Genomic DNA, 15,381 nt, shown 5'->3' with positions numbered 1-15,381 from the left:
TTTGTCCTACAAGAAGCTCTTGCATGTTAATTAACCTGGTTCACTATTCAATTTCCTACCTGTATCAGTCTACTGTACAATCCTACATCTAAGTGTCAGCTCAGATTGCAAATGACAGAGGGAAAAAGATGGAGGGGGGTGAGTGACTTCAGAGATGTTTAATATTTTCTATGACAGCCCCTATCCAGGTATATATGATCCCCATCCTGATATATATGTCCCCCAATCCAGGTATACATAGCAACCCCATCCAGTTATACATGGCCCCCTCATCCCCATCCTGGTATACTTGGCCCCCTCATCCCCATCCTGTTATAGTTGGCCCCCTCATCACCATCTTTGTATACATGGCCCCCTCATCACCATCCTGGTATACATGGCCCCGTCATCCCCATACTAGTATATATGGCTCCCTCATTCCCATGCTGGTATACATGGTCCCCTCATCCCCATCCTGGTATATATAGCCACCTCAACCACATCCTGGTAAATATGGCCCCCTCATCCCCAATCCTGCTATACATGGCCCCCTCATCCCAATCCTAGTATACATAGTCCCCCTCATCCCCATCCTGGTATATATAGTCCCCTTATCCTGGTATATATGGCCCCCTCATCCCCATCCTGGTATATATGGCCCTCTCATTTCCATCCTGGTATACATGGCCCCCCATCATAGTATATATGGCCCCCAACATGCTGTACACATAAAAAAATAAACTATTCTACTTACTTTCCCTCCGCTCCCTCGCAGCACGGCGCCCTGTTCTGATGCCAGCAGCTGATCTCGGCGTGTAAGGGGCGCAGAGCATGATGTCCCTGCCATGCGCTCCCACACGATGAGGTCAGCTACTGGAATATTCACTGCTCTCCATGCCAGGTCTATGGGCATGGAGAGCAGTGAATATTCATTTTCTTTATTAGCGGGCACAGTGTTAGCCTCAGCTCTTGCAGCTGATCGTAGATCACGTGTGCCCGCTATTTAAGAGAATAAATATTCACTGTTCTCCACTCCCATGGGCATGGAGAGCAGTGAATATTCATGCTCTTTAATAGTGGGCACACGTGATTGCCAAGCCGCTGCAAGACGCGGTGGCTGCGGCTAACAGTGTGATCGCTATTAAAGAAAATGAATATTCACTGCTCTCCACTCCCATAGTTTCTGCCACCTCTCGGGCTCCGGCTTCAGTGCATAGAGGTGGGCGGGACTATGGGCGTGGGGAGCAGTGAATATTAATTTTCTTTAACAGCGGGCACACATAGCTGCAGCAGCCGGCTACAGTCTTTGTTATCCGCTCCTCCGTGCTGCAGCCCACCCCCCCATCCACAGCTACAGCAGATACATCCGGACTATAAGATGTGTAGCACCCCGAGGACTCGGCTGCTACAGGGGTATTGCACCTCGAACCAGAGGTGTGGTATTCCACTCCCGGGTAAGGATGGAGTGTGGAACAGGGCTCAGTTAGCTGCATGCACTACACTCACCCCATTTCCGGGGGACAGACCAACGGTACTCCCACCAGATAGATGTGCAGGTACGACAGCTTCTGTCCCTGGCTGGAGTGGGGAGGGTGGAGGAACATCTCAGTGGTGTAGGAGCAGACAGGGGAGGGACTCTGGGCATAGGTAGGAGCCCATTGGGTGCTGGTCACCTGGGCTCGGGTGTCAGAAGGGAGTATATAAGGTGGGCACCATCTTAGGACAGCAGTGAGTTCGGTTCAGCGCAGTCTGGAGGAGAAGAGGAGAGGAGCTCAGCCAGAGAGGGCTGACAGGGAGCTGTGGCTCAGTCCGGGCCCAGCTCCAGAGCCAGGCCTGAAGTGGAGGCCTGAGGCAGAGAGAGAGAGAGAGAAAGAAGAAGAAGGAGGAACAGGAACACCAGGAAAGGCCCAGAGACGCAAGAAGAGAGGGAACCCTGAGATCCCACGAGTTAACGGGTGAAGGGTTGGCAGAACAGGGTACCGGATCCCAAACTGGTAGAGGCCAATTATCCTCAGCCAGGAACCGGAGGTCGTGGTCAAGCCTTGGCGCGACCCCTCACCATATCCACCAGGAAGGCATACCACGTATAGGGTCAGGGGAGCCGGGAAAGGTTTCGCCACCAGAAGGCCCGAGGGAGCCGGACAAAGGTGGGTCCCTGGTGGGGACGGCCTGTAGGAAGGAAGAGAGGGGAGCTCTGGACCACGCTCTGGAATTGCCTGGGAGTTGGCCGAGTCCCGTACCTGGTGGACGCAGCACGGCTTGGGTGGTCACTGCTGGCCGGAGTGACCGGAGCAACAACTGTGAGTAAAGCTTTAAACCTGCACCACAAGTCTCTGTGATTCCTTGCCACTCCAGCACCACTAGCACTGGGACCCTCACAACATCACTCCTATCAATTTTCACACTAGCTGCCCTGAGGCAATACTCCTCCCGTGGGGAGTCGTCCCATACTGAGCTGCACAAACAACATCAGCCTCAGCGGTCTGCAGTGCAGCGGCGGTCCCCACTGACCGCAATCCACGGGTGGCGTAGTCGAACAATACAACATCTTATGCCAAGCACCGCCACTTAGTTTGACACCCTGGGCACGGACCGGGTCACCGCCACGAGGACTACTACCCCTATCGGATCCGGCTCCGGGTATTCCCCGCATGCGCAACGCTGCACAACATGGCCCAGGGGGCGCGTCAGATGCACCCCCCCACTTTCTTCCAAAGCTTTGGAGGAAAAAAGTGCGTCTTATATTCCGAAAAATACGGTAATTAAAACATATGGAATCCCAAATGTATGGCCAGCTTTTAAGTCCAGACACCTCCAGAGCAGCATTCATAATTCTACTGTTTACAGTTAGCTGTAGGACCACATATCTACCTTCTGTCCTCAGAATACATAATGGTATCCCTTTATAACAGTGGATATAAATGTAGCAAACTCTCGCTAACCCCTTACATACATGTGCAGCAAGCAGGGATCTCGGTAATGCTATTCATTTGCTTAGAATAAATTTCCAATATGGAAATTTTTCCCTGATGGAAATGTGCAACGTGTAATTTTGGGGGTTTGCATTTGACTATTTGACCACCTAGTTACACAGTTATGAAGGGTCAGTTGGGGGATGACATGTTACAGGAGAGCAATGGACAATACAAGCCCCTATTTTATTGTGTGGCATCACCAATAATATCTGAGTATTGTGCATCGTTTGTGGTTTTTGGGGAACGGTCATTGAGTTTAGCTTGCAGTAAATGTGCTGAGTATTGCAGGCTGAAACAAATGGAAACACTTGAGTTTTGCAGCTGGTATCAGATTTTAGGACAAGCACTTTTCCAGCTGTCTTCTTGGCAGCCGCCGCAGACGTGTTCCTCTATACATGTGTGTTCAGAGTAATGAGTCGAAAAGGGGAAAGTCTGAATGTTACAATGTATCTCAGAGTAGATAAACACTGTAAACAGAGCGCACCAGACCATAAGGTGATACCTTTATAAAAACATATTAAAACCAGGTAATCTGCTCACCTGAGCGGGTTGGGTAGGCACAACTCAAGGGAAAGCTCAATAATGGTTGCTGTTGCCCCACAGCTGTGGGTTGGACGCCTCCAGGATGATTGAAGGAAAAGACAATTCATGGTTTTGGGCTGCGCTAATCAAAATGATGATCCTTGATCCAATATATAAAGAAGTGTTTTTTATTCCACGCCGGCTGGCATCTTTCTCAAGTACAGTTGGTTTTTACACTTGAGAAAGACACCAGTCCGGTGTGGAATAAAAAAACACTTCTTTATATATTGGATCAAGGATCATCATTTCGGTTACCGCAGCCCAAAACCGTGAATTGTCTTTTCCTTCAATGTATCTCAGAGAACAGTTTAAATAAAACTCACACTGAAGTGACTGTGATAGTCAAGAAAAGCACCAGTAATTATCCATGAAGGTCACAGAATCATTTTTGCAAGCACTGTGCTCTATAGGTAGCCACCAGTTTTACTATTGTCTTATCTGGGCATCATGGTGACTTTGGGGTTAGCATTGTAGCACTGGGGTCCTGGGTTCAAATCCCACCAAGGACAACATCTGCAAGGAGATTGTATGTTCTCCCCGTGTTTGCGTGGGTTTCCTTTGGGTTTTCTGGTTTCCTCCCGCACTCCAAAGACATACTGATAGGAAATCTAGATTGTCTGTAAAGCGCAGTGGAATTAATGGCGCTATATAAGCAAATAAAATAAATAAATACATTTGGCAATCAGCCTTTTAGGCTATGTTCACACTGTGTTTTTTGAGCGAAAGATGCTTCAGGAATTGCTCCTTGTCTCTGGCATTGTCTCTGCATTTTGTTCTTCTGGAGCATTTTTCTTAACCTTATTTTGACATTTCCTGAAGTGCTTTGTTAATTACTTTTTTTTTCCACCAGCGTTTTTACTTAATGTTTTTTCAGCTATTTTTCGTGCCTTTTTATTGCCACTTTTATAAAGTTTTTTTGAAATCCGTTATACAGGCTTGCTTTTTTTTAGACTTGTAAATTATTGAGCGGTGTCATAGCGGAAAAATGCCCAAAGACTTGTCCAGTCACATATTTTAAATGCTTGGCGTTTGTGGAAACCTGAAGCAGTTTTAAAAACGCTCAAAAGCCTGAACGTATGAACAGCAATGTCGTTTTACAATAGAAATGGATTTTAAGAGTCTTTCTGACCTATTTTTTTCAAGAATCTTTTGGAACGAACCCGCTCAAAAAACGTAGTGTGAACATAGACTTATGGAGTATAAAATGCCCTACAGAACGTCCTGTTCTCTTTGTTTACTTTGTCACTTTCAGATTTATGCTACAGTTTTGTGCCAGATTATCAGCATTTCTGGATTATAAAAAAAAAATGGATTAAATGAATGATACACCATTGATGTAGAGTAAGGCTGAACAGGAAAGACGTACGTTTTTTTTTCTTTTACCGCTATATACTGTATTACTGTATTGGTTTCTGAGTATGAGATGAATCGTGCATAAAACATCTCTCCAGAATGCTTGATATGTAGAAGAAATGTCAGTCGTTTGGAGAGCAGATGCCACAGATGAAAGAGCCGGGTATCTCTGGCGGACAGTATCTGGCTTGTTTCGAGAGCGCTATAATATAATTACACATGACGCTGATTGAGATTACAGGCAGTAATTGCATCTTCTCCTTTGTGGACCCAAACCTTTTAAGCTCGCATTGTACCAATGATGTTTTTACATAGTGTATTTGTTTCCTAGGCTAATGCGATATACTGTATAGTGTTACGCCCCCATGATAGATGCGCCTGCCAGGATTTTTATTGTCTTTGAGCTGTTCTGTCACTAATGGTACGTTCTGTGCATACTGGGGCCCAAGCCGAAATCTCAGATGTGGCCGATGATTTATGAGAATGTTCGAAAAAGACCATTTATGGGGAAATGCTGGGTAATGCAAAATAAAAAGTCTCCTGGAAATATAAGGCTGTGCTCACACATCATGGTTTTTTTGGTGTCAGTTTTCTGCAGCAAAACCTGATCTTCAAAGGAATATGTTTTTTCAGCTTTTTTTCGATGTCCTTCTGTCTCTTTTTATGCATGTACATAAAGTTCTGTGAAAAAAAGAACCCCATTCTATTTTGGCATCAAAAACGCTGAAAAAACACAGAAAAAACACTGATACAATTTTTGATGCGTTTTTTACACCACCCATTACTTCCTATGGTTGAAAAAACGCTGAAAGAAGTGACGTGCTCTATTTTCCAAAAAGTCATGCAAGGCACAAAATCTTGAACGAAAAAAAAAACATGATGTGTGAACAGAGAATTCTGGTTTCTCATAGACTTTGCTGGTACTGCAAAAGGCAGCTGAAAATTTGCATAAAAAAATTGCATCAAGAAACTCTGAAAAAAACATGATGTGTGAAAAAAGCCTTAATCTTTAAATTATTTCTTTTCTTCCAAGAAATACAAAAAAGTGTCTGTTTAGTTCATGTATGTTGCTCGGATGGCCGGATATTGTGGTCACTACAGCTTTCCCCAATTTATTAAAGGCAGATTATCCAGGGGTCCCTCAAACTTCATTGGAAACCATTCTGGGAGCTAAAATAACCATATTGATTGTCTCCCAGTGTTCAGTCACAGATATAAGAAATGACGGAATGAAGTGAAGTGATCTACCTACCTGAGAGGATGATTTATAGCAAATAATTATTATATAAAAGATAGACGAGCTACTTTTCTCAGTATAAATGAGTACACCCCCTTTGAAAAGTAAGATTGTAATCAATATCTCATTGAACACAAGAACAATTTCCAGAATTTTGACAAGACTGAGTTTCATAGAACATTTTTTAATTCAGAACATAAAAGGAGAATAATATAACTTCCATTACAAAATTTTCAGTTTTACTCAAATTAGTTGCTGCAAAAATGAGTACACCCCACATCAAAAACTATTACAGCTAGTATTTTGTAGGACAGCACAGCACAGTCTTCTAGGCCTGGAATGTACAAGTTGGCGACATACTGTAACATCTATCTTTTCCATTCTTCAAGAATGACGTCTTTTAGAAGCTGGGCGTTGGATGGAGAGTTATGACAACTTGTCCCTTTAGACTTCCCCATAGGTGTTCAGTTGGGGGCTGATCAGGAGACACTCGGCCACTGAGTCACTTTCACCCCGTTCTTCAAAAATGCAGCAGTGGCCTTAGATGTGTGTTTTGGATCATTGTCATGTTGGAAAAGTACACGTCCACCAAGGGCACCGAGTGATTTTGGCATTTATAAAGCAATAAATCTGTGAAATCATGATACCATCAATGAAATGTAGCCCCCGACACCAGTAGTGCTCATGCAGCCCTACAAATGACATTGCCACCACCATGTCTCACTGTAAGCACCATGCATTTTTCTTTGTGTTCCTCACTTTTGTGACGCCATACAGTTTTGAAACCATCACTTTCAAAAACATTTATCTTTCGATCATCACTCTGGAGTATAGAGTCCCAGTAGTCTTCATATTTTTCAGCAGGGGCCCTGGAAAATTGTAGTTTTTTTTGTGCATGGGTTTTAGAAGAGGCTTCCTTCATGGACGACAGACATTCATGCCTTTCCTCTGCAGTGTATGCCGTATTGTGTCACTGGAAACATTCACTCCAGTTTGGTTTTCTACTTCTTGTAGAGCTTACATGTCAATTTTCTTCAACCCTTCTCATCAGAGAAAGATCCTGCTCAGGTGTTACCTCCCATGGTGGCTTAGACATCTCTTTGAGATGGTTTCAATTCCATCTGTGTTACATTTTTGTATCAATTTTGCTACATTATTGTGACTGATAAGTAAAGCTTTGCTGATTTTCTTATAGCCTTCACCTTTCTTGTGAAAATTGTTTTCTTTCTCAGGTTTTGTGACATTTCTCTTCCATGTGGTGCAATTGCTGACAGCATGAAATGAGAAGGGATTTTCTTTGTAAAATAATGCTGTATAGTCAACTTTTTAAGACTTTCAATGATGTGTACTCATTAATTGCAACATGATCTTGAATGAATTTGTTAGGAAAACAATAACAAATCTTGTTTGCAATTAATGGGTCATGTTTGTGGGAGTATTTTGTAGCATGGTATCCCATACAAAATCTTTATTCTGAAAGGAAATAAAAAGGTTTTCTGACAAATCTGCTGAAGTGTACTTGTATTTTTATATATATATATATATATATATATATATATATATATACAGTGCTCAGCATAAATGAGCATATACAGCGTAATACAGGTACTGAGAATTACACATCAGGAGAAATGGTACTGTGCGTGTGATATACAGTTGTGCTCAAAAGTTTACATACCCCGGCAGAATTTTTCCTTACTTGGCCTTGTTTCAGAGAATATGAATGCTAACAAAAAAACTTTTTCTCCACTCATGGTTATTGGTTGGGTGAAGCCATTTACTGTCAAACTACTGTGTTTTCTCTTTTTAAATCTTAATGACAACCAAAAACATCCAAATGACCCTTATCAAAAGTTCACATACCCTGGTGATTTTGGCCTGATAACATGCACAGAATTTGACATAAATGGGTTTGAATGGCTACTAAAGGTAACATCATCACCTGTGACCTGTTTGCTTGTAATCAGTGTGTGTGCATAAAAGCTGAGTGAGTTTCTGGGATCCAGACAGACTCTTGCATCTTTCATCCAGCCACTGAGGTTTCTAGATTCTGAGTCATGGGGAAAGCAAAAGAATTGTCAACGGATCTACGGGAAAAGGTACTTGAACTGTATAACATAGGAAAGTGATACAAAAAAATATCCAAGGACTTGATAATGCCAGTTAGCAGCGTTCAAACTGTGATTAACAAATGGAAAATCAGGGGCTCTGTAAAAACCAAACCACAGTCAGGTAGACCAATAAAAATTTCAGCCACAACTGCCAGGAAAATTGTTCAGGATGCAAAGAAAAACCCACAAATAACATCAGCTGAAATTCAGGACTCTCTGAAAACTATCGGTGTGGCTGTTTCAAGATGCACAATAAGGAGACACTTGAAGAAAAATGGGCTGCATTGTCGAGTCGCCAGAAGAAAGTCATTATTGCGTAAATGCCACAAAGTATCTCGCCTACGATACGCCAAACAGCACAGAAACAAGCCTCAAAACTTCTGAAACAAGGTAATTTGGAGTGATCAGACCAAATTTGAACTTTTTGGCTACGACCATAAACGTTACATTTGGAGAGAGGTCAACAGGAAATATGAATGCAGCATGTTATCAGCAAATACTGGAGGCAAATTTGCACTCATCAGCCCGGAAGCTGCGCATGGGACTTACTTGGATGTTCCAACATGACAACAATCCAAAACACAAGGCCAAGTCGACCTGTCATTGACTACAGCAGAACAAAGTGAAGGTTCTGGAGTGGCCATCTCAGTCTCCTGACCTCTATATCATTGAGCCACTGTGGGGAGATCTCAAGTGCGCAGTTCATGCTAGACAGTCCAGGAATTTACAGGAACTGGAGGCTTTTTGCCAAGAAGATTGGGCAGCTTTACCATCTGAGAAAATAAAGAACCTCATCCACAACTGCCACAAAAGACTTCAAGCTGTCATTGATGTTAGAGGGGGCAATACACGGTATTAAGAACTGGGGCATGTGAACTTTTGATCAGGGGCATTTGGATGTTTTTGGTTGTCATTAAGATTTAAAAAGAGAAAACACAGTAGTTTGACAATAAATGGCTTCACCCAACCAATAACCATGAGTGGAGAAAACATTTTTTTGTTATCATTCATATTCTCTGAAACAAGGCCAAGAAAGGAAAAATTCTGCCGGAGTATGTAAACTTTTGAGCACAACTGTATGTGTCCCAGGGGACATTTTTCTACAAGACAACCCCGGGCCGGGCCGTATGTTGCTTGTGCTACTCTGAGCAGTCTGCGTGTCCTAAACGTGCTACAGTGTCCTGCAGCATCTTCAATCAAGCACATCTAGAACGTCATTGGTCAGCAATTGCACAGGAGCTGCCAGCAGCGGATCTTGATGATTTTTGTGCCTAAGTGCATTCAGCATGGCACATCATTTCTCTGACAACCATTAATAACCTCATGCACCTGCACATTAATTTAATACCACAGTATAGGCCTTGTTCTATATTTTTCTGCATTTTGCATGGGTGATGTGGCTTCCCTATGGACAGTGCGCCCTTTCCCCCCAGTCTTTCCAAAACGTTTTTTAATTAGGGCTAAGTCGGATCTCTTCCACAGTTCATTTGCTACCTGGATAGGCACATAGAGAGGTGAGTTAATATAGTTGGGATCCATCTAATGGGGTCACCTTGTACATACTTGATCAAAAATGTTAGCTAAGCACCTCATGGTTTATGTGTGCAGCTATGGTGGGATTCATGTATTTATTAATTGCATAGTGTTTGTATACAGTATATAACCTTATATTGGTGTACATATTGGTCGTCACTCGTTCCTGGAAACAAATAAGAAAAGATAGAAGTTGTAATCCTAGAGATGACAACTGCAGTTGTTTGGGATTTTTTTTGCATTCCCCTTGTGTAGGGTTCTGATTTTGGGATGGCCGCCTATGAAGCTTTCCTTAGGTTGATCTGTATTCAGCCTGAGTCCCCCTGCTCGAAGCTGGTACATGGCGGCTGCTGTGAGATCAGGACACGTTATCTCTGGGCTGTAGCTTGCAGATGCTGGGAGGCCGTGTATCGCCGCTCTGCACATTATTCGTGATTCTCCTGTGGCTCCATATTAAATTATACAGACGACCAGTCAGAGCTCCCAGTGCTGCTCTGCTGCTAGTAAAGATGGGATTTGGTGTCTTCGTACAGCATCGTCCTTTTCACCGGTCGACCCTGATCGTCATTTAAACATCACTCCGTGCTCAGAAAACATGCCCGTGGCTGGGTGGAGGCACCATGGGTTGCGGTGCACTGTGTTCTAAAGGTAAGATGCCAAATCCTAGGGGTGATGCACAGGAGATGGTGCTATTACCTCCTCGTATTTCTAGTCGCGCCATTTTCATAGCTCATTGACATCCAGGGCAAGGACTATGCAAAATATGGATGTCGACAAGTTAATTCCATATCCTTCTGACATTGATCAATGTATATACAGGAGAAGCCGACTAACTTATATCACAATGTGGTGGCTACCTGCTTTACCTCTTAGATTCTTGGTGAGTGACAAATTTAGCTCTGCTACATCTATTTAGAAAGTGCTGGATATATCAAACTTTTTAAGGTTGCAATAATGACAATTTCTGCCTGTTGGGGCTGGGACAGATTAAATCCATCCTGACGTAGTGGTGCTGATTTACTTTCCCTGTAGGTTTATCTTCCAGCCAGATGAAGCTGAGCCGACTTGATCACTTTACTGTTTTTTTTTTTTTTTTAGTCCTTTAGAAAGTTGCATGAGTTGTGCCAAATGACAAACTCAGCTCTGCTGTGCTTGTGTTAATGTTACACAGACGACACAAAGTAAAATGGAAAAAAAAAAGGCACATGCCAGATAAATCCTTCTTAGGCTATGTTCACACATCAGGTTTTTTTGATGCAGTTTTTTATGCAAATTTTCAGCTGCGCTTTGCAGTACCAGCAAAGTCTATGAGAAACCAGAATTCTCTGTTCACACATCATGGTTTTTTTTTTTGTTCAGGATTTTGTGCCTTGAATGTTTTTTTTGGAAAATGGAGCATGTCACTTCTTTCAGAGTTTTTTCAGCTTTTTTTCACCCATAAGAAGTAATGAGTGGTGAAAAAAATGCATCAAAAACGCAAAAAATTTGTATCAGCGTTTTTGATGCCAAAATAGAATGGGGTTATTTTTTTCACAGAACTTTATGTACATGCATTAAAAGAGACAGAAGGACAGTGAAAAAAAGCTGGAAAAAAAACGCACCAAAACTGCAAGAAAAATCCTGAACAAAATGCCCTTGAAGATCAGGTTTTGCTGCAGAAAATTGACGCCAAAAAAAACCATGATGTGTGAACATAGCCTTGCAGCTGCCGTGACCTGCTAATGGAGTAATATTAGATTAGATTTTCAAAGTCAGTGGGTGGTCAGGTGGGCAACCTGTGACCTTGATGGAATAAGTGAGAGGGGCTTTTGCTCAAATCTAGAAAGGGGTTTTAATTACTTATATTTCCTGGGGAATTTGTAATTTTCAGGGATGTTGCCTTATTAGGGATTGTGTTGTGCAAGCATCCAAGCTGCAGACTTTATTTTTCCCAGCTGAATTATATAACTAGCAATAGGGTCTCGTCTCAGATCCCGCTGCACGGCTGACGTTATGCAGTCTTACAAGATGCAGTAAGACTGTTATGCAAGAAATCACTGTAAGCTATGCACTTGTAATAGACCAATTTTTTATATAACTGCTATGAGTTTGTTCAACTTTGATTAATTATATAATGTACAGTACAGACCAAAAGTTTGGACACACCTCATTTAAAGAGTTTTCTGTATTTTCATGACTTTGAAAATTGTACATTCACACTGAAGGCATCAAAACTATGAATTAACACATGTGGAATTATATACTTAACAAAAAAGTGTGAAACAACTGAAAATATGTCTTATATTCTAGGATCTTCAAAATAGCCACCTTTTGCTTTGATGACTGCTTTGCACACTCTTGGCATTCTCTTGATGAGCTTCAAGAAGTAGTCACCGGAAATGGTTTTCACTTCACAGGTGTGCCCTGTCAGCTTTAATAAGTGGGATTTCTTGCCTTATAAATGGGGTTGGCACCATCAGTTGTGTTGTGCAGAAGTCAGGTGGATACACAGCTGATAGTCCTACTGAATAGACTGTTAAAATTTGTATTATGGCAACAAAAAAGCAGCTAAGTAAAGAAAAACGAGTGGCCATCATTACTTTAAGAAATGAAGGTCAGTCAGTGCGAAAAATTGGGAAAACTTTGAAAGTGTCCCCAAGTGCAGTTGCAAAAACCATCAAGCGCCACAAAGAAACTGGCTCACATGAGGACCGCCCCAGGAAAGGACCAGGTCAATGCCACACAGAGTTCTAGCAGACACATCTCTACAACAACTGTTAAGAGGAGACTTTGTGCAGCAGGCCTTCATGGTAAAATAGCTGCTAGGAAACCACTGCTAAGGACAGGCAACAAGCAGAAGAGACTTGTTTGGGCTAAAGAACACAAGGAATGGACATTAGACCAGTGGAAATCTGTGCTTTGGTCTGATGAGTCCAAATTTGAGATCTTTTGTTCCAACCACCGTGTCTTTGTGCGACGCAGAAAAGGTGAACGGATGGACTCTACATCCCTGGTTCCCACCGTGAAGCATGGAGGAGAAAGTGTGATGGTGTGGGGGTGGTTTGCTGGTGACACTGTTGGGGATTTATTCAAAATTGAAGGCATACTGAACCAGCATGGCTACCACAGCATCTTGCAGCGGCATGCTATTCCATCCGGTTTGCGTTTAGTTGGACCATCATTTATTTTTCAACAGGACAATGACCCCAAACACACCTCCAGGCTGTGTAAGGACTATTTGACCAAGAAGGAGAGTGATGGGGTGCTACGCCAGATGACCTGGCCTTCACAGTCACCAGACCTGAAGCCAATCGAGATGGTTTGGGGTGAGCTGGACCGCAGAGTGAAGGCAAAAGGGCCAACAAGTGCTAAGCATCTCTGGGAACTCCTTCGAGATTGTTGGAAGACCATTTCCGGTGACTACCTCTTGAAGCTCATCAAGAGAATGCCAAGAGTATGCAAAGCAGTCATCAAAGCAAAAGGTGGCTACATTGAAGAACCTAGAATATAAGACATATTTTCAGTTGTTTCACACTTTTTTGTTAAGTATATAATTCCACATGTGTTAATTCATAGTTTTGATGCCTTCAGTGTGAATGTACAATTTTCATAGTCAAGAAAATACAGAAAACTCTTTAAATGACAATGTGTGTCCAAACTTTTGGTCTGTACTGTATATATGGATAAGAAATCTATAATTATACATCTCCTATCATATTGCATAGCCATTTCCTTTTTGTAGGCGAATCTTGCAGCTCCTGAGCCCCAATGCAAAATCTTTAACGGGGCCTGACGCCTACCATGTGACATTTATGTGGCACAGGGTTCTTGGGCCCCAGGACCCAGGTGTCTCCATGATTACAAGCAAGCCCTGTGTAGCCCGATCTTGCAGTCGTACGTTACTCCTCAGATATTGTTGGTAATTTACAGACAGCAGAGGAGAAAGCAGATGGAACGAAGTAACACAACTACTAGATCAGACTACATAGGTTTGTTTGTAGTCTGTAACTACGGAGACACAGGTGTGCATAGGAGCTGTAAACCTAAAATGGAAGGAGATTTTTTTAATCTACACTATTTGCACAGTTGCTTAATTCTTTCCTTGAGGTGACAGAGCAGGTTTATAAATGGAGAAACTAAAAGAAAATTACTGAGTGGTTTTATTTTTTTTTAATGAAAATAAAGGATCACTGGGGATCCAAATGCTGGGACCCCCAGTGATCCTGGGATGAAGGTTCTGTAGCCCCGTGCATGGCATATGCTCCATTCATTGCCTATGGGACTGTCGGAAATGGGCAAGAACTGCATTCGGCAGCCTCACAGACTATGAATGGAGACGACAAGGATGAGGAGCTTTGCTCTGTGAGTTCCAGAGCCCCAATCACCTGCGCCTGGACCCCCAATGATACCATGGTCAGGGTTCTGGAGCCCTGTGAGCGGCAGCTGCTCCTCTCATTGTCTATAGGACTGCCAGAAATGGCCAAAAGCTGCGCTCGGCAGCCTCACAGACTATGAATGGAGCAGAGGCCGATCATGTACACCTCTACCCCATTGAAGACAGGGCTGAAGAGCTTTGGTCTTGGAGTTTCAGAGCCACAATCACCTGCCGCTGGGACCCCCAGTGATATCATGGTCCGGCTGTGTGCCCACAATGTAGATTTAATGCGTTTCTGGGGAGACGCATTAAAATCTCTTGTTAAGATGTCTGCCATGTTTCCCAATGATAATCCGCATGTGCTGTGCACATGCTGCGGAAATTTCCGCTGCGGATTATCATTGTGGAAAAATCCGCAGCATAACCAATTTGGGCGTGATTTAGTGGTGAAATCGCGTCCATTGACTTGCATTGAACCGCATAACATCCACATGTACACATGCGGATATTATGCGGTTCAATGCACGGATGGTACCCGGGTCTGGAGAAGAGGAGACTCTCATCCAACCCGGGTACCATCGTACCTGCAAGTTAAAAAAGAATTATAAAGTAAAAAATAAAAAAAAGTATTCATGCTCAGCTCTCCGGCGGCCCCCGGTCTCCTCCTGGCGGTGATCCTCTCTCCTCGGTGGTCCCTGGTGTACTGGCAGGACCTGCGGTGACGTAATTTAGTCAGTTGATGATCACGCGACCATCAGCTGACTAAATAACGTCACCGCAGGTCCTGCCAGTACACCAGGAGAGAGGATTGCTGCCGGGAGGAGACCGGGGGCCACCGGAGAGCGGAGTATAAGGTTTTGTTTTTTTTTTTTACTTTTTAATTCTTTTTATTTACACTAGATGCACGATTTGAAGCAGAAATCTCCTCATAAGTTGGTCACACGATATAAATCCATGCCAGTTGCATGGATTTATATTGTGTGACCAACTTGTCAAGCCCTTTTCCAAGCGATGTTCAAAATCGCTTGGAAAACCGCTTGAAAACAATGCATGCATAAACGCATGTAAAAATGCTTGAAAAACGCTTAAAAAATACATGTAAAATCTGCATGCGTTTTTTCTGCCAAGGAGATGCAGAAATGCTCATGGAATTTCTGCTTCAAATCTGCATCGTGAGCACATAGTATACAACATTGCCGTTTACATGACCGGTTTCCCAAAGGACCGATCATCTTCTAGATAAGGTTTGTGGCTGTC

General features: G+C 43.1%; 1 protein-coding gene across 3 annotated transcripts in view; it reads left to right on the top strand.

Annotated features, from left to right (window-relative positions):
• The window catches only part of PARVA (parvin alpha), an 81,800-nt gene that overhangs the window by 42,022 nt on the left and 24,397 nt on the right, over positions 1–15,381 (top strand). Inside the window, exon 1 of one of the 3 annotated variants that reach the window (XM_073658273.1) lies at positions 10,107–10,418. The exons of the other annotated variants lie outside the window; for them this stretch is intronic. Within the exon in view, the coding sequence (XP_073514374.1) occupies positions 10,391–10,418 (28 nt within the window). The 5' untranslated portion in view covers positions 10,107–10,390. Of the gene's footprint in view, positions 1–10,106; positions 10,419–15,381 lie in introns of those variants that run through there. 3 annotated transcript variants of the gene reach the window in all.

This window comes from Phyllobates terribilis, unplaced genomic scaffold, assembly GCF_046119375.1.
Source record: "Phyllobates terribilis strain yellow unplaced genomic scaffold, ASM4611937v1 Scaffold_13__5_contigs__length_258822181, whole genome shotgun sequence".
Taxonomy (NCBI): Eukaryota; Metazoa; Chordata; class Amphibia; order Anura; family Dendrobatidae; genus Phyllobates; species Phyllobates terribilis.
The sequence above is the reverse complement of the archived record's forward strand: the minus strand, read 5'-3'. Positions and strand labels throughout refer to the sequence as shown.